This window comes from Muscardinus avellanarius (genome assembly GCF_963383645.1).
Source record: "Muscardinus avellanarius genome assembly, chromosome: 2".
NCBI classification, from domain to species: Eukaryota; Metazoa; Chordata; class Mammalia; order Rodentia; family Gliridae; genus Muscardinus; species Muscardinus avellanarius.
Genome location: NC_137787.1, coordinates 133113197 through 133132734, shown reverse-complemented (window position 1 = coordinate 133132734; position 19538 = coordinate 133113197). Strand labels below are relative to the sequence as shown.

At 33.3% G+C, this 19538-nt stretch overlaps 1 protein-coding gene across 5 annotated transcripts in view; it reads right to left on the bottom strand.

The window, feature by feature from the left end:
- The window catches only part of NBEA (neurobeachin), a gene marked incomplete at both ends in the record, with an annotated part of 621684 nt that overhangs the window by 355066 nt on the left and 247080 nt on the right, over positions 1 to 19538 (bottom strand). For all 5 annotated transcript variants that reach the window (XM_080719963.1, XM_080719960.1, XM_080719962.1 and 2 more), the window contains one exon: positions 16562 to 16689. In XM_080719963.1, the coding sequence (XP_080576089.1) occupies positions 16562 to 16689 (128 nt within the window). The remainder of the gene's footprint in view (positions 1 to 16561; positions 16690 to 19538) is intronic.

Here is a 19538-nt window from a genome sequence, read left to right as displayed (position 1 = left end):
CCACCACACCCGGCTTCACTCAGCTTTGGATGTGTGAAAGTTTTTACTTTTCTATTCAATCTTTTTTTTTTTTTTTGGTACTGAGGATTGAAGTCAGGGGCATTTCTATCTTTGAGCTGTACCCTCAGCCCTTTTTTACTTTTTATTTTGAAATGGGGTCTCACTAAGTGGCTGAGGCTGACTCCAATCTGCTATCCTGTCGCAGCCACCTGACGTACTACGATTACAGGCATGCACAAGCACCCGTTCAATTTTGAAGAATTTAGGATTGTCTATTATTTTTTGGCCTGCATAGAGCCTGAATAGAAGTAAGTAGTGTATCTTCTGACAGATGATTATTAACATTTTAAAGTTTATTTTTATGTTTGCAGTGCTGGGGATGAAACCCAGAGCCTTGTGTACTCTAGGGAAGTGCTTCATCACGGGGCTGCACTCCAGCCTTCTGGTAGTCTTTTCTGCATAAAACAAACACCCACCAATAAATAAATAAATAAATTATTATAAATTAAAGTTGACTTTTTAATTTGTTTTCTACCTCAAAACTTATTTATGAAAAAAAGTCTAAAAATAAATACAGAAATTGATGCTGTGCAGAAAGCAGAATTACAGGTTAACTCTGATTCTATTTTCTAGGCTTTGTACATGGCTATGATGAGTTTTCTGTTTTTGTCTGATTTAATAGGATTTACTTAATTCCACATTTATATTTTTTTCTTATTTTGTTACTGTGGTACAATACACATAATGCAACATTTACCACATGAAACATAATTAAGTGTACGTCTCAGAGGTACTATTTAACATGTTTCCCTTTTGTAAAGCTGCCTTTTTACTATGTTAATATTGTCTTTTAATCTACAAAATTTAAAAATCTTCAAGAAGCCCTATTTATCTTTTTCTCTTTTATGTTATCTGTGCCTTTGGTGTCATAGTCAAAAGATTCCTGTCACATTCAGTCATGAAACTTTTTAGGACTATTTCTTTCAGTACTTAAATTGATAAATTGAATGCATTTATTATATACAAGTTGATGTCTGAAATAGATGTTTCATATAAATATACATCTTTACATATAATTATACTGCATATATACACATATATATGTGTGTATATACACACACACACACACACACACACACACACACACACAGAGGGAGAGGAGAGGAAAGAAGAAAAGGCTCAATTTAGCCAATTAATAGGTGCATAATCTCACATAATTATTTGTACAATGAGACCACTTTACTACTCCTAGCATTTTCAATAAGAGAGTACAGTATTAAATACAAACACCAGGTTTACAATAAATCTCCTGAATTTACTTTTCCTAACAAATGTTTTGTACCTCTTGTACTAATAATCTCTCTAACCCTCCTCTTCCATCAACCCCAACCTTTGATAACTATGATTCCACTCTAATTTTAAGAGATCAGTTTTTTTTTTTTTTAGATTCCACATGAGTGAGAAAGTATCTTACTTGTCTTTCTGTTTCTGGCTTATTCCACTTAACATAATGTTCATTAGGTTCATGTATGTTATTGTAAAATTTAGATTTCATTCTTACAGCTGAATAGTAGTCCATTGAAGATCGTAGTTCATTGAAGAGATTTCAACAATATTCCAACAAATGAGTATAAGATACTCATCAGTAATTTTGTTTTATTGTAGTAGGATTACCACACCTGGCTTTTTTTTCCTTTCTATTTCATTGACTTTTGTCCTGATTTTCCTAATTTTCTTTTTTCTATGAAATTTGGGCTGTTTGCTCTTGTTTTCTAATACTTGTGGGGAAATGTTAGGTCGAGATCTTTCTTTTATTATGACAGGCATTTATTAGTATAAATATCTTTCAGAACTAAATTTTGCAATATCCAATAATTTTTAGTATATTGTTTACATTTTCACTTTTCTGAAGGAATTATTAACTTTCCCATTAATTTCTTTACTGATCTGTTTTTTAAGAGCATGTTTCCAGTTTCATGGGAACCTCATTATTTTATATATACATCTGCTTGTATATACATGCAAAACTTATTCCGTGTTATATTTCAACAAATGAGATTGTTGAGCCAAGGTGCTTCAACATATTCAAACTTATAATGTAAAATTATTCAAAAAGGTGATTATATCAATTTATACCACTAGTAAGAGAGTCTACATACTTAGCAATACAGATTTTTTAATATAAAGTTTTTCTCAAATTGGACGGAAGTGAAATTATTACATTTGATTTTACTACCTATATATCTGATTGAAAGAGAGGATGAGTATTTTTACATGCTTGTTAACAAGCTGTATTTTCCTCATCTGCAAATTAGCAGTTTTGGTTTTAGCCCCTTTTTCTATAAGACTGAGCTTTTCTTATTGAATGGTGGCTTTTTGGGTGCAACTTGGATATGGAGAGTTCTTTTTTTTTTTTTTTTTTTTTTTGGTGGTACTGGGGTTCCTGGAAGCCCTTCTACCTCCGGTTACACTCTCAGACCTATTTTATACTTTTTTATTTGGAAACAGGGTCTCCTAAGCCAGCCCACGAGGCTGGCTTCGAACCTGAGCGATCCTCCTGTCTCCGTCTCCCAAGCGCGGGGATTACAAGCTGCGCTACCACGCCCGGCTCAGATATGGACAGTTCTGATTATTAATGTTAGAAATAGAACCTCCTTCAGTGTATATATGAACTTCTTACTTTTCTTAAAATTACGGTAAAATAAATAAAACATGAAAATCACTATCTTCACCATTTTAAGTATAGAGTTATGTAGTAAGTATATTTACATCATTGTTCAAACAGTCTCCAGAAATTTTTCATGTGGATCCCTTGAGATTCAATATAAGTTTTAGAATAGGTTTCTCTATTTCTGCAAAAAACATCATTGTCTTCTATACATTCTTTCAGTAATGTGTTGCACTTCTCAGTGTACAAGTCTTTTGTTACTCTGGTTAAATTTATTCCCAAGCATTTTAGTACTTTTTCATGTATTACAAGTGAAATTGTTTTTAATTTCCTTTTCAGCCCATTCCGTTTTAGTATATAAAAATGTAACTGCTTTGGATTAAATTTGTATGCTCTGTTTGTAATTTCTATAGGCATTTGAGGGATCTTCAGATTTTTCAACACAGATGATGTCATGTGAGAACACAGAGAATTTTACTTCTTTCTGTCCCAATTGTATGTCTTTTTCTTAACCTTGCTCTCTGAGTACTCTGAGTCGAACTCCCTGTTCTCCTTCAGTATCGTCATCTTATACCAGACTTTATGGAAAATCTTTGTTTCCTCTCATTGTTAATAATTTTCGGGCTCATTTTTATATATGGACTTTATTATATTGTGTTAGCAATTTCTTTCTATTCCTTATTTTCTAGGTATTTTTCTTCATGAAAGGGTGCTGCATTTTCTACCTTAACTGAAATAATTACATGAGTTTTTTCCCTTCCTCTGAGAATGTGTTATATTGCACTGGTTGATGTTTGCATGCCAAATCATCCCTGAATTCCAGGAAGAAATCCCAGTTGGCCATGGGATTAATACTTTTTAATATACTGAATTCAGTTTGCTGGTATTTTGTAGAGGACTATATGCTAAACATTCTTAAAAGATACTGATTTCAAAGTATTTTTGTTTTTGTCTTTTAGTGCTCTTATTTGGTCTGGTATTGGGGTAACAAGAGACTTACATAATGAGTTTAGAATTATTCTCTTAAATTTCTCGGATGATGTGATGAGAACTGGTGTTAGTTCTTAAATATTTGGAAGAATTTTTATTGTTTTTTTGTTTTTTTTCATTATTGAGATTATTTTTTATTACTGATTGAATTTCCTTACTTTTTATAGGTCTGTTCAGTCTGAAACTTCATGATTTGATCTGGGAAGGTATCTGTTTTCAGGCCCTAACCACTTCCTCAGATTATCCAATTTGATAGGGTAGAAATGTCCATATTATTCTAATTCTTTATATTTCTATGGCATTGGTTGTAATGTCACCCTTTTCATTTCTGATTGTAGCTAGTTTTTGTTTTTCAGAGATACAAGTCTTTTATTTTTAAGCAATAAGCTGTGGCTTTCTGATACCCTTTCTCATTTTTAAAAATTTTTTATTATTTGTTTTTATTGGTCATACTTTTTATTATAGTACTTATTAGTACTATATTTTTATTGTAGTCCCACATCTTAATGGGATATAAGATGGTAAAGACAAACCAACACACATAACGTTTTTAGCCCTTCCCCATTCCTACCCCATTCTCTCCCTCCTCCCTCCTTCTCATGTCTGGCTTACTGATTTACTTTGATGTTTATGAATGTACTTCATGCACACTTGGGGATTTCTCTCTTCCCCCTCTCATCACCGTCAGTTAGATCACCTTATTTGTTCATCTATGGTTTCTCCTTTTTCATCTAGAGTTCCTATTATGACCTTTTTTCTCCCTAGCTTCCAGATATTAGGGAGAGCATCAGATTTCTTACTTGAAACAACTCTTGGTTTCATTAATCTCTATCATTATTTTTTCTCCATTTTGTTTCTATCTGCACTAATCTTTAATGCTTCTTTTTTGCTCTTACCTGTGGGTTTACCTTGTTCTTCCTTTTCAAGTTCCTTAAGGTGCAAAGTTAGGTTGCTGATTTGAGATCTTACTTTCATTTTACTTTTGTATATATAATTATACATTTCTCTTATCATCATTTTCCCATCATCCCTACAGTCTTAGTATATTGTTTTTGAGTTTTTACAGTTTCCTTAAAGTTTCTTCTTAGACTTGCTGATTATTTAGAGTGTCCCAATTTCTACGTATTTTGAGAGTTTCTAATTTTCCTTCTGCTATTGATTTCCAGTTCCAATCTATTCTGAGTGTTAATAAAATACTTAGTTAATGTATTAAGGCTTTTTCTGGCCTAAAATATCTTTTCTTGAGAATGTTTCATGTATATATGAGAAAAATGTACATTTTTTTATTGTTTGGTGAGTACTCAGAATATGGCTGGCAGGTCCAACTGGTCTTTAGTATTGTCCCATCCAACTATTAATGTATTGACCTTCTGTCTGGCTGTTTTATATATTATAAAAACTGGGATATTTATGCTTTCTACTATTATTGTAGATCTATTTCTTCAATTATGTTAATATTTGTTCTTATATTTATTAACCCTGATGTTGGGGTACATAAACACTATGTTTTTATGTTCCTGGTGATCTGACACTTTTATCCTCATATATTATCTTCTTTACCTCTGCGACAGCTTTTACTTAATGTCTTTTAAATAGGGCAGGGGGTGTAGCTTGAAGGTTGAATGCCCCTGGGTTCCATCCCCAGACCCGCAAAAAAAAAAAAAAATAAATAAATAAATAAATAAATAAATAAATAAAATAGTGTAAATGTTTCTGCTCTGTTTGGGTTACTATTTTAACAGAATATCTTTTTCTACTTCACTTCCAACTCACTCATGTACTTAGATTTCAAGTGAATCTCTGTAACCTGCATGTAGTTGAGATTTTCTTAGATATAATCAGTCTATGTAGTCTTTTTTTTTTTTTTAGGGAGTATTGGAGATGGAACATTATATGCTAGAGGACAGTGTATGATATATTTAAACTGCTAAAAAAAAAACAACCTGTCACCCAAGAATATTATTTCAGCAAAACTTCCCTTTAAAAATGGAGGTGAAATTAAGATTTTTTTTTTTTTGGAGTACTGAGAATTGAACCCAGAGGCATTCTACCTTCAAGCTACACTCCCAGATAAATATTTTTTTATTTGAAACTGTGTCTCATTAGGTTGCTGAGAATCTCTCACTTAAATTGCTGAGGCTGTTTTCAAACCTGTACTCCTTCTTTCTTAGCCTCCCAAGTACTAGGATTACAGAAGTGTGCCACCAAGCCTGGCTGTATGCATGTCTTGATTAGGAAATTTAGTCCGTTTAAATTTTAAGTAGCTACTAATAATGAAAAAAATTTTAGTGTCATTCTATGGTTTATATATGCCTTATTACATTTCTGTCCCTCATTTCTTTTCTTAGTACTTTCTATATGTTAAAAATTTTGTTGTTATAAGCTTTGATTTCTATCCCTCAAATTTTATATTTTATAGAAATATTTTCTTTATAGTTAACATGTGAATGAAAACATTTTATGGTTATTGTAATCTATTTTAAACTGAACAATTTAATTTTAATTATAGACAAAGATTCTATTCCTTTATATCACTACAACAACTGAACATTACTGATATCATGAATGCATTTACATACTGTGCACCCATTAACATAGGCTCATAATCAATTTTATTTTTTTTTAAATCCTATAAAAGAACTAATTGCGGAGCAAAAATCACAATGGACTGATGTATTTGTCTTTATAAATCTTTACAAGATAACTTCATATTTTCAGATGATTTTAGGCTACAGTCTAGATCCTTTCAACTTGAAGGACTTCTTTTAGCATTTCTTGTAGGTTAGGTCTAGTGGTAATGAATTTGCTCAAATCTTGTTTAACTAAGAAATTCTTCATTTCAGCCAGGTGTGGTGGCGCACTCTTGCAATCTCAGTATTTCAGCGAGACTGAAACAGTAGGATCACAGGTTTGTGGATAGGCTCGGCTACTTAGTGAGGGCCTCCACAACTTAGTGAGAATCTGTTTCAAAATAAAGAATAAAAATAGGGCTAGGGGTGTAGCTTGAAGGTAGAATGCTCCTGGGTTCAATACCCAGTACTGCAAAAAAAAAAAAAAAAAAATCTTAATTTCACCTCCAATTTTAAAGGGAAGTTTTGCTGAAATAGTATTCTTGGTTGACAGCTTTTTTAAAAACATTTAGCAGTCTGAATATATCATACACTGTCTTCTTGCATATAAGTTTCTAAGAAATCTGCTTATAATCTTCAGGAGACTCCCTTGTACATAACAAGTCAGTTTCCTCTTCCTCGTTTTGAAATTCTCTTTGTACTTTAACAGTGGATTATAATGTATATAAATATGTGTCTATTCAGATTTATTCTAGTAGAAACAGGTTGAGCTTGAATTCTTTGATCATAATTTCTTTAAATAGGCCTCTGGACTTTTTCCTCTGTTCTACTTCTGAAACTTCTGTAATGCCTATACTAGTCTTCTTAATGGTTTCTTATAAGTCCCTTACACTCTGTTCATGTTTCATCATTCTTTCTTCTTTGTCTTCCAACTTGATAATTTCTCATAACCTTCGTGTTTGCAGAGTCTTTCTTCTTCTTGTTTTCTCTTGAAAAAAAAATTTTTTTTTTTGCAGTACTGGTGATGGAACCCAGGGACATTGTACCTCCAAGCTACACCCCCAGCCCTATGTTTTAGTCTTTTTATATTTGAAACAGGGTTCCACTGAGTTGCAAAAGGCCTCACTGTGTAGATGAGGCTGTCCACAAACTGCGATCCTCCTGTCTCAGCCTCCTGAATGCTGGGATTACAAGCATGTGCCACCACGCCTGGCTTCTTGAACTCATTTGATGAAATTTTTCACTTAATCTATTTTAGTTTTCAGCTTCTGAAATTTTCCTTTTAGATTTTCTCTTTGTTGATATTCTTTGATTTATTAAATGGTTTCTTGATCTTATTTAGTTGTCAGTTCATATTTTCTTTTAGTTCACTGAGTATACTTAAAATAGCTGTTTTAAATACCTTGTCTAAGTGGTCAAGGGTCTGCATTTCTTTAGGGTTGGCTTCTGAAACTTGTTTTTGTGCCTTTGATGAGCCAGGTTTCGTTTTTTTTTTTTTTTTTTTTTTTTTTGCGAGTCTGGGGATGGTACCCAGGTTCATTTGACCTCGAGCTATACTCCCTGCCCTATTTTTTATTCTTTACTTTGAAACAGGGTCTCACTAAGTTGCGGGGGGCCTCTCTTGAGTAGCTGAGGCTGTTTGCAAACTGTGATTCTCTAGTCTCAGCCCCAAATGCTGGGATTACAAGCGTGTGCCACCACCCCTGGCTCCAGGCTTCCATTTTTCTTTGAGCACATTATTTTCGTTGTTGAAACATGGGCAATGGAAAACATAGCCACTGCTCATAGCCCTTACAATCTGTTTTTATAGGGAAAAACCTTAAAGACTCAGGGGGTACATTTCATGTCTTATGTGTGAGTGAGTGAGTGAGTGAGTGTGTGTGTGTGTGTGTGTGTGTGTGTGTATGTGTGTGTTTGTGTGTGTGTGTTTGCAGTACCGAGGAGGATGGAACCCAGGGGCATTCTAATACCAAGCTACACCCCAGCCCTATTTTTATTCTTTATTTTGAAACTGGGTCTCATTGAGGTTCGAAGGGCCTCACTAGCTGAGGCTGTCCATGAACAGCGATCCTCCGGTCTCAGCCTTCCAAATGCTAGGATTACAAGCGTGTGCCGCTATGCCCGGTTCTTATATGTGTTATTACAATTCCCAGTATTTACAAATGTGAGAAGCTCAACTACGTTTTGCTTAGAAGCCTTTGATTCTAATCATACTTACAAATGAGTCTGCAAACCTTCTGAATCTCTAATATGCCATGGCACCCACCACTTATTTTCAGTGACCTCAGTCTGGTATCCAAATTATGCCACCATTTCCATCAGTACTTAGAGTTAGAAAGAAGCCACTTATGCTGGCAGCCACCACACAACTATCCTAAAGGAAGAAATGGCAATTTAACAGTTTCCTACTAAACATAAATTTATGAATGAATTGGGAAGGATGTGGTATAAGAACAAATATAATACCATGGAATTTTCTACTATTTTAAGTGTGGCTTTTTCTTGACAAGATATTTCATTCTTTACTACAGCTTCTTATTGGGGTCTAAAAATTCAAACAAAGTTAATATTCCACATATTGTTCTTTATTCAGGATTTCTGGGAGATGAGGACTTGGAGCTTTCCAGTTACCATTTTGCTGGTGCTACTATGGGTCTCATCACTTTTGTAATGGTGCTCTTTGATAAAACAAAATAGTGTTGATAAAGCAAAATATTTCTCAAACTCTACATTTTGTACTTTTTTGTCTGGTTTTAAAAATCTTGCTTTTGGTGTTTCAGATATTTTCCTGTATTTTATTTTTCTAAAACATTTGAAGTTTTGCTTTTCAACTATTTTAATGGGAATTTTCCTGAATTAAATGAGAAAAGATTTAATTACTTTTTTGTTTAATAAACAAAAGGGTATTCCACTGATCTACATGCACTTTTTGGACTGTTCATTTCTTTCTCATAAATCTGCAGTGGCAACTCTGATACATAACGATACCATATGTGCATGATTCTAGATATTTATTCTGACACAGTGATCGATTTCTGTGTCACAACCATATTGTTTTAATTATAATAGCTTGTTTAACTTCAAAATTATTTTGGTTATATTCATTTCTTTATTCAACCACAAAAATGTGTGAAATAGCTTATTAAATTTCATGAAAATAATTTTAGAATTTTTAAATTAAATTTTGTTGAAATTGATAGACTAACATGAACCCAATTACCTTATTTATGATGATCCTGTCTACCATGAAGATTATAAATTACACCATTATTTAGGTCTTAAGTGTCACTGAAAAAATTTTTATAATCATCTCCGTAAGAGAAAATTAAAAATATTTTATTTTAGACTGGAGATGTAGTTCAGTGGTAGATTAGTACTTAAAATGTCCAGGTCAATTCTCAGCACAAACAGAAAAGTTTTTAAATTGTAAAATACAACAAAATTCCATAAAAATAGATAACTGATTTTTTATGAAGCAAATACTCTTATAAGCACTTTACCACTAAGGAAAAAGACTTCGTCAAGTATCCTAATGCCCTCTATGTGTCATGCCCTAAACAAAACCTACCACTTATAGCAAACCATTATCCTAAATTTTATAATAATTTTCTTTTTATCATTTTATTACCTAAATGATAGTTGTATCTATTAACAACTTCATTTTAACTGATTATCTTTAGTTATTTTTAGATTTAAGCTATAGGATCCCTCTCTTTTTCTAAATGTAATTTATTTTTAAGAAACCAGCTATTTATACTCCAGAATTGCTAAAGTACAAATTTTTATTGAATTCCCATTGTATAGTTCAACATTTTGGGTATATAGACTTAATAAGATTCAGTATCATTTTATTCATTCAGTCAGTCTTAATTGGTGATGCTATTTTTCCAAGATGGCTGTCCAGTTCTCTCTTTTTTGTGATGTTGGTAGTCATTGCTGTTTATATTCTTTAATTCCTTAGTAGATGTTAAATGGCAATCTAACCTCATATTTCTCCATCATTTATCAGATGATATATTTCTATAAAGAGAAAACTTCCTCCATTAATGTTATACACAATGATCAATTCACAAAGAAAATAGAGAATAAACAATAATGTCCTTTTAGTTAGTTCATAAAATAAGGAGTTAGTACCTTATCATCTATATATCTGACTTAATCATTTCAAAATTATCACTATGAACTTGTGGATTTAAACATATTCATGTGTATTAATGTACTGCAGTTATCATACTAATACTCAAACTGCCTTACCTTTGATCACCGGAATCTCTTAAAGTTACCTCCTGATTTCTTTTGACAATTTTTTATCATATTTGCATTTTGATATTCCAAACAATCGTAGGAAAATCACTAACATTTATAGCAAGTCCTGAAAATACTTATTTTCCCAAGAATTCCCTCACCTTTGTTCAGACTACACTGGGCACACTAAGAGTCCAGATTTTTTTGAGACTATGGTTTGCATTCTAAGTGTGTTCAGTGCTACTGACCCAGTCATTGTATTTGGGTAAAACATTAAAAAGAGTGTGTATAATACACATATACTCATGGTATATAAGGCTATTCACTCCTAAACATACTCTCTGATGCTTTTTTTCTACTTTTTCTTTCCTTTTTTTTTGTACTGAGGATTGAACACAGGAGAATTCTACCTCTGAGCACAACCCCAGCCATACACACACACACACACACACACACACACACACACACACACGCATACATATAGACAGATACATATATATGTATCTGTATATATGTATATATATTTCCAAATATATATATATTTGGAAACAAAGTTTCACAAAATAGTAGAGGGCTCTGCTAAGTTTCTAAGGCTGGCTGAGAACCTGTGATCCTCCTGTCTCAGCCTCCCAATTACTGCAATTACAGGAACATGCCACCACACCCAGATGACTACTGCTTCTGTATCATTAATAGCAACTTAGGACTCCTTGTTAGAAATGTTCAAGATCTATTATACTTCTTGACAAGCAGCACCCAATGTACAATTGGCCCTGCTTCCTTAAATCCTCAGGTGAGCTCCTCTCTGCTCTATACTGGCCTACAAGGTTTCTGGAGTGCATGCACCATTGCTGTAGGAAGTCATGTAAATCAAACAATTTTGAACCACAGGTTGTTTTGTCATCACTGGCTGTATGCTTACATACCCACATACATACCTACTCTAAGCAAATTTTATACAAATGTGTAAACAAATGTATAAGTTTAAAAAAATTGAAAATTTTTACAGGAAAATCAATAAACTTCAAATAACTCATGTCTTTAGAAATCCTCAATAATTCCTAGAAGACAAACCAAAAGCTACACAAAATTGCCAGTGTTAGTGATCTTAAAAAAGTGAATTACATTGTTGTAGAATAATATAACAATTTAACATGATTTGATTAATAAAAGTGATAAATTAAGAAAATGAAAAGATATTATTTTAGCCTGTATTTTAAATGACTAATAAAAACTACAGATGACTAAGTATTCTATGAGAAAAATCATACATGAAAAATACTGTACATGAAAAATACAGTACATGAAAAATACTGAATAAAGATGCAATTTAATATAGCTCATGATTTCTTGAAGAGTAATTGTCTTCTCTTAAAACATAAAAACATTTTCAGTTGCCTGTTCCTACCATACACATGAGCATAATAAAATCAAAAGCCATGAGATACAGTCATTAGATGCACTATTTCTTAAACAGAAATATTCTATAGCTAGGGTGGAGATATACTTATCATATAAATATACTGTGTTCTTCACCAAAGTGTGACAGTTTTTCTTAAGAAAAAGCAAAAACTTATCACATTATAGAGAGAAGAGAAATGGAGGGAGAGAAAAAAGAATGAACAAGAATGAAAAGTGGGGGCTGGGGCTATAGCTCAATGGTAGATCACTTCATTGGCATGCAAAAGGTTCTGGGTTAAATCTCTAACATCAAAAGAAAAAGAGAGGGAGAAAGGGAGGGAGGAAGAAGGGAGGAGGAGGGAGAGGAGAACAGAGAAAAGAGATGAAGGAAATAAAAATAAGAATGTGAAAAGACATGCATTGCTATCCAGGCAGGCTAGGATAGAGAATAAGAGACTAACCCTTGGATGAGTACAGTAGCAAATTTATGATACAAAGAGCTGATCAATACTGGAATTCTCACTAGAGAATATAAAATTTTCCCTATCTCTTATTTTTCAACTTTATCAAAGATTATCAGTAACAAAATAATATTTTATTCAAATACAAGAAAAAATAATGAATATCTGTCATGTAACAAAATCTAAGCTAGGAAATGGCAATATAAACCTTAAGATACTTCATTTAACAAATACAGTTAACATACATACAGTTAACAAATAATTTTAATAATGATATAGAATAAAATAAAATTGAAGTAGAAAAGAGAAATCAAATAATAATGACAGATCCTGAAACAGGACTCAAAAGATGAATATTACTTTGGAGAAAGAAAAAAGGAAAAGAATTCTATGCAGAAGAAAAAGCTGTGCAAGAGCAAGAAAATGTGGCGATGCATAACTTGTTTTCAGGCTTGAATTCCTTTTATAGAAAGAAACAAGGGATTATTTCAGTCTGAAAAGGACAGTTATAAACAAATTCTGAGAAATAATGAATATTTCTATACACAGCAAAGTTTCTAGATTTTTTAATTATATGAACAAGCAGAATTTTGAGGATATCTTAAAGTTGTCAACTTGTTATTTTGCCAAGTGAGATGGCATTTAAAAAGCAAAACTCACGATCTATAAAATTTAGTATGTTATTATTCTTTTATAAGGAAATGTTATTTTAACATCATCAAAAAGGACATAAATATTATATCTATGCAATTTCAAAAATTGGATATTCTAAAATTCTTTAGGAATAGAAAAGTTGTATGATAAAACTGAATTCATCCAGAAAAGCACAAATGAACACGATATCTAACTTATTTCAGTATTTCAGTTCTAGTTAGTCTCTTTAAAAATATAGCTTAACCTTCATAGATTGTTATCAATGAGGATGTTGTTAATGTTCAGCTGAATTCAGAATATCTGAGGTAAGCTTAGAGAAATCCAGGAAAAAATCGTTGTCTATTACTTAGTCATTTTTCCTACCTTCTCACTGTACTTATGAGAATAAATAAGTTGGAGACCAAATGTTTGGCTGTGGAAAATTCTGGAAAGTGGGCTATACACAGGAATGTTCTTTGTTCAACAAAGGGCTTTTATAAAGTTATCTTAGAGTAATTCATTCGAACACAAAATTACCATAGAAAGTAATTTAGCATCCAGTAATATTAGCCCTATGACAACTTACTGTCCCACTGCTTTAACTACTAGTTAACTTAGTGCAGAATCAATGACTTAGTTTTAATAATAGTATAGGATCTGTTACTAATATTACTATATTACTAGCTTTATTCCTTGTTTTATTTTACTGTATCTTGAACAGTATTTATGAATTTCTGTACAATTCAGGCAAAGATATACATAAATACAGAACAAATAAAAGACTTTTATAAGGAGTAAGAAAACATTTAAGATTGTTTTTCAATTAAAGTTTATTCAATTTTCCAATTATAAATGCATATTACAGAAAAGCACAAAAATATAATCACCATTCTTGTTCCTCAGAAGCAAATAAGTACAAGGAATTCAAAATAATTTTTAAAAAGCAAAGGAAGTAAGAAATAATATACTGATAATCTTTGGAATTCATTAACTAATACTACGCCTCCACTTTAAGCTAGCATAATACATATGCTATTTTGGAAAGTTTTAAAACATAGCTTGACATTGGCAAAACATTTGTAATATAAATAATATTTGAAGAACTATGCTCCAAATTAATGTTATTTCTGAAAATACTAAATTGTCACCAAGTAATTATAGATATCAAAGTCTAAGGGAAAATTTTTTTTAAATCTGATTTTTACCTCAAATGTTTACATTGATAGTTATATTAGCAATAAAATAAATCAATAAAATTGAGGGAAAATATATTTGAAACAATAAGTAAATTTTGGATAAAGTGAATTTGAGTTATCAGTAGAATATCTGGTTTGAGTTGCCCATGCTAGGTAACTCAAAATCTATCTGGAATTCAGAATATAGAGTTGAGCTATTGTAAGAATTAAGTAGAAACAAGAAATACAAACAAACTTCCCAATAATGTATAAAGAAGAGGAAGAGGCTTTAGGAGCATGCAGGAGTGAGACCAGGCAGGTATGACGACGTCTGATCCAGTTACAAGGGCATGCTTCCTCAAAAGTTATCAGCAAACCAGCTAGTCTTCATTTCCACAGTACTTTTGATATGCTTTTGTCATAACAAATACCATACTGAATTTTCTTTTTTATTATTTATTTATTTATTGGTGGTACTGGGGGTGGAACCCAGGGGCCTTCTACCTCCGGGCTATACTCCCAGACCTATTTTTATTTGGAAACAGGGTCATACTAAGTTGCTGAGAGCCTCACTAAGTAGCTGAGGCTGGCTTAGAACCCGTGTGATCTTCCTGTCTCAGCCTCCCAAGCACTGGGATTACAAGTGTGTGTCGCCACACCTGGCCTATACTTAATTTTAATTACTGGATTTTATGTTGTGTGCCTCATAATAAGCAGACAAGATGAAATCCAGTAATTAAATGCTCAAGTAATATTCAAGTCTTTTAAATCCCGTCACTAAGGATATAAATATTTCTTCCTATTGGAATGAACCCATGATTTTCTGTAATCAGCCCTACATATCTAGAACAAAGTTATTTGAATTATAGGCGCAATCTTTGTCCAAGAAATAATGTTGAAGTTTACAAGAACTTTTCAAGTTCATTGTTGGAACATTTTCTACTTTACTTTGTAGTAGAAGCAATAATAATGACAATGACAAGAGTGGTATCCAGAGTGACATTTTGATGCTTCTCAAAACTACAAAGGCCTTCCCCCACCACTCAAAGTCAAGCCAAAGATCCCTTTATCTTTACTGCTCTTGGCTTAATATTCAACTGCGGTCCTTCTGGCTCACACTGCCTAAGCCAGAGTATGCTGGCATCTCTTCTGTTCAACTCTGTAACTGGATGCCATTGTCTAAAGAGCTTTAAGTGCATTGTGTAATTTAACTCTCACAAAAACACAAGTGCTATCACTGAGTCTATTTTGCAGAAGGGAAACTAAGGTTTGGAATAACTCAGTAACTCACAAAGGCCACAGAGTAAAGTAGTGAAACTAGAATTCAACTTGGTGGGTCCCAGATACTAAGTCTATAACTGTTTTCACTTATTTAAAAAAATGTATAAAAACAGCAGAGACCATAATAAAACAGGCATAGGGAAACCTCCCTGCTTCTATAGAAAGCAGGAAATGAAAGCAAAAACAGTATTCAAGGTAGCTAAATCCAAGGACCACCAAAATGGCACCTAAAGTTACTATTCACCTACAGGATCATCCTTACCCCTCTCGGCAGCTCAGAAAGTCATAAAACAAAACCATTTTTAAAACACAAAAGTTGAGCTGGGCGTGGTGGCACATGCTTGTAATCCCCGCACTTGGGAGGCAGAGACAGGAGGATCACACAGGTTCCAAGCCAGCCGCACTGGCTTAAGAGACCCTGTTTCCAAATAAAAATATAAAATAGGTCTGAGAGTGTAGCCCGGAGGTAGAAGGGCTGGGCTTCCAGGAACCCCAGTACCACACACACACACACACACACACACACACACACACACACACACACACACACGCACACACAAAACAACCTTGAATTAAGCATGTTTTTCAAGGCCATTCTCTTAACTACAGGTATATAAATTATATTTTCACTACAGTGGATTTATCTTCTTTGCTTTCTCACTCTACTCAAGCAACTACTGAGTAAAAGCTGATAGCTTCCCAATTCCCACTTACAGATGTCTTCACAATGTTATTATCTTCTCATTAAAGGTGCTTATAAATGCTAAATGAATAGAAAAGGTCACTTTAAGGAACACAGCTCTCAGAACTAGAATGAATATGTGAGATTATTTAGGAAACATACTACCCTATTGAGTGAATATACAACATCCCTGATAAGACTGGTATTAGAAGAGCCAAATCAACCCACTCAAACAATTTTCAAAGTTCTTCATTTTTAAAATTTTGTCATTGGCTTTGTGCAAAATGATATTAAGAAAATAAGTAAAGAGAAAGCATATATTGAAACTCTTCTTAGAATTTATGGATGCAATATTCTTTTGTAAGTATATATTCCTCTAGAAGCAAAATTCATGCCATGATTAATAGATACATTACAGGAAACTAAAATAATTAGAATATATAGAGAAATCATACCTTCTATCAATAGCTCTTGTCCATGACTGCCAAGAAGTGTACGAGATAGGAATGGGGCAAAGTCTACAAATATTTCACGAAGAAGAGGAGCAACTTTTTCTAAAGCTCTTTCAAGTTTTGCAGTGATGCTGTTGAAATTAAGAAATAAAAACTAATAAATATAATTCAATATAAAATGTCAAATAAACTTTACTTCCAAATTAAAGTCTTTAAAATAACAAAATTCCAATTCTATCCTGTGGAATAATAACAAGCTTCACGTAAAAGGGATATTGTACAGGTCCACATATAGTTACAGGATGCTTAAAAGATTGCAGCTAAATTAGAATAACTATAATGTGAAAAGAAATCAGAGTTCTGCAACCTAATAGGGGCAAAGACTGCTTATAGTACTATGAGTATCATAAAACGGGTTATTTTACATCTCCATTGTCTATTCATCAAAGAAAATAGCCTTGAACACCTACTACATGGTCACTATGCCACTTACAAAGAATTTAACTACTGCTTTCAAGAAGGTATTTCCTAAAAAAAACTAGACAATTATAGAAGTAACTGGAATTCAGTTGACTTGTTTAGCCAAAGTAAGCAATTTTCATTTCACGAGCCCATTATTTTCTTTATCAATACCTACATTATTAAGTACATAATTCACTATTTAAGTTAATGGCCTTACATAACCAACTGTTTGGCATTCTGAAAAATATTGTCAATGAGGCCTCTACATAAGAAAAAATGAGTGAAGAAAATACTTTTGCTTAAGCAACAAATAATTTGGTAACAGATCTATTTCTTGTAAATGTTAAGTGCTTAAGACTTCTTGGACTGGAATCCTGGCCTTCTATATGCTAGCTAGGTGATTACGGGAACACCAGACCTTCTATGCCTACAAAATAATGATCACAAGACCTAATAGGAATATAAGGGAAGACATGTCAAGTATGTAGAAATGGACCTGGTACACAGTGAAAGGGAAATATATTAGTTTTTATAACTGATACTTTAAATACAACACACCTGCACTTACTCTTACATATTGCCAGTCTGATACATTTTTAAAAAATCACTATATAAAAATGTTACATTAGCCCGGCATGGTGGTGCACGCTTGTAATCCCCACACTTGGGAGGTGGAGACAGGAGGATCGCGCAGGTTCGAAGCCAGACGCGCTGGCTTAAGAGACCCTGTTTTCAAAAAATAAAAATGTATAAAATAGGACTGGGAGTGTAGCCCGAAAGTAGAAGGGCTTCCAGCAACCCCAGTACCACCAAAAAAAAAAAAAAAAAAAAAAAGGTACATTAAATCACATTCTTCTCACAGAAGACAAGACCAGTAAGAAATTAAACAGAGCTTCAAAATAATACATTTCTGAGCTAGGTGTGGTAGCACCCATTTGTAATATACCAGAACTTGAAAGGCTGAGATCAGAGGATTTCAGGTTGACTACTAGCCTTAGCTACTTTGTGAGGTCCTCTGCAACTTAGTAAGACCATGTTTCAAAAAAAAAAAATGAATAAAATAGGGCTGGGATGTTGCTCAGAGGCAGAATATCCCTGGGTTCAAGTACCACTAAAGAAAGAAAGAAAGATAGTTTTGATACAATGCCTAGGTAACATTTTTATTATATTTGAGGAAAAATTTATAAATGAAAAAAAGAGACAAGTAACCATGGAGTGATTTGCAATATACTGCTAATGCTTAAGTAACTACACAGAGATTAGAAAATAATCTAGGATCCTGCTCTCCAGCTTAGAACAGTGTGTTCCACATCTTTGAACACTGAAAGTGTCACAATGAGCAATTTCACTTAACTGTCTTTCCTCTGATCTGGGTCAGCAGCTATAGAGAAAGAAGAAAGCATGGAAGAAACTGGGATTGAGTCACTTCCACATACATGTGGATAAAATATTCTAGAAGGACACCATTTAACAAGAAAAATGGACTTGAATTCTAGAGGCTTAGAATTGATGAAGATGTGACTTTCCAATATCCCTGGATCTACTCTGTTAATCCTGAAACACCTACTTTAAGACAGCTGTCCTCAAGCCTTAGTGTAGATCAGAATGCTAGGAGGGTCTATTGAAACAGACCACCAGACCCTCTCCCACAGTCTGATTCAAGCTCTTAGTGTATATGAGAAAGCACACTTCCCATAAACTCTCAGGGGATGCTGCTGCTGATCTAGGAATACTCTGAGGATAACTGTTCTAGTGAGAGTATTAGCTACTAGTAAGTACTGGTTTCAACACTAGCCCCCCCAAAAAAAATAAACAAACAAAACAGGCTACCTGAATTCTTACGACTTAATAAATCATAATCACAGTAAATCAAGCTGAGCGTGGTGGCGCACACTTGTAATCCCCGCTCTTAAAAGGCTGAGACAGGAGGATCGCATAGGTTTGAAGCCAGCCTTGCTGGCTTAAGAGACTCTGTTTCCAAATAAAATATAAAATAGGTCTGGGAGTGTTACCTGGAGGTAGAAGGATTCCATCCCCAATACCATAAAATAATAATAATAATAATTATAGTAAATCATCCCTGACTTTTAGTGAACATAAAGGAATCATCTTTTTTGGACCTAGTATTTCAAATCCTTCTCATCTCCAGAACCATGTCCTATGACTTCCCAACTAAACTAATTCCTGTTACTCAGGAATGATAAAAATCAATCATCAGAGTGACTTTATGAAAGAGAGAAAAGTCTAAATTATTAATAATTTCTGAGCTTAATTTTGAACAAGGTACGAATACTTTAAGATTAGTAAGCAGTAGTAAAATTAATTTAGAAAAATACTGGGTTCATGGACATTCACATCATAACTACAGGAGTGACTTTAATGTACCATTATCTAACTAAAGCCAGGAAAATATTTTTCTCTAGCTTTAGACTCCACCTCCCCACACACTCTGTGTATGAGGGGAGAGTAGGGATTGAACCCAGAGGCATTCTACCTCTGAGCTAGACCTCCAGCCTTA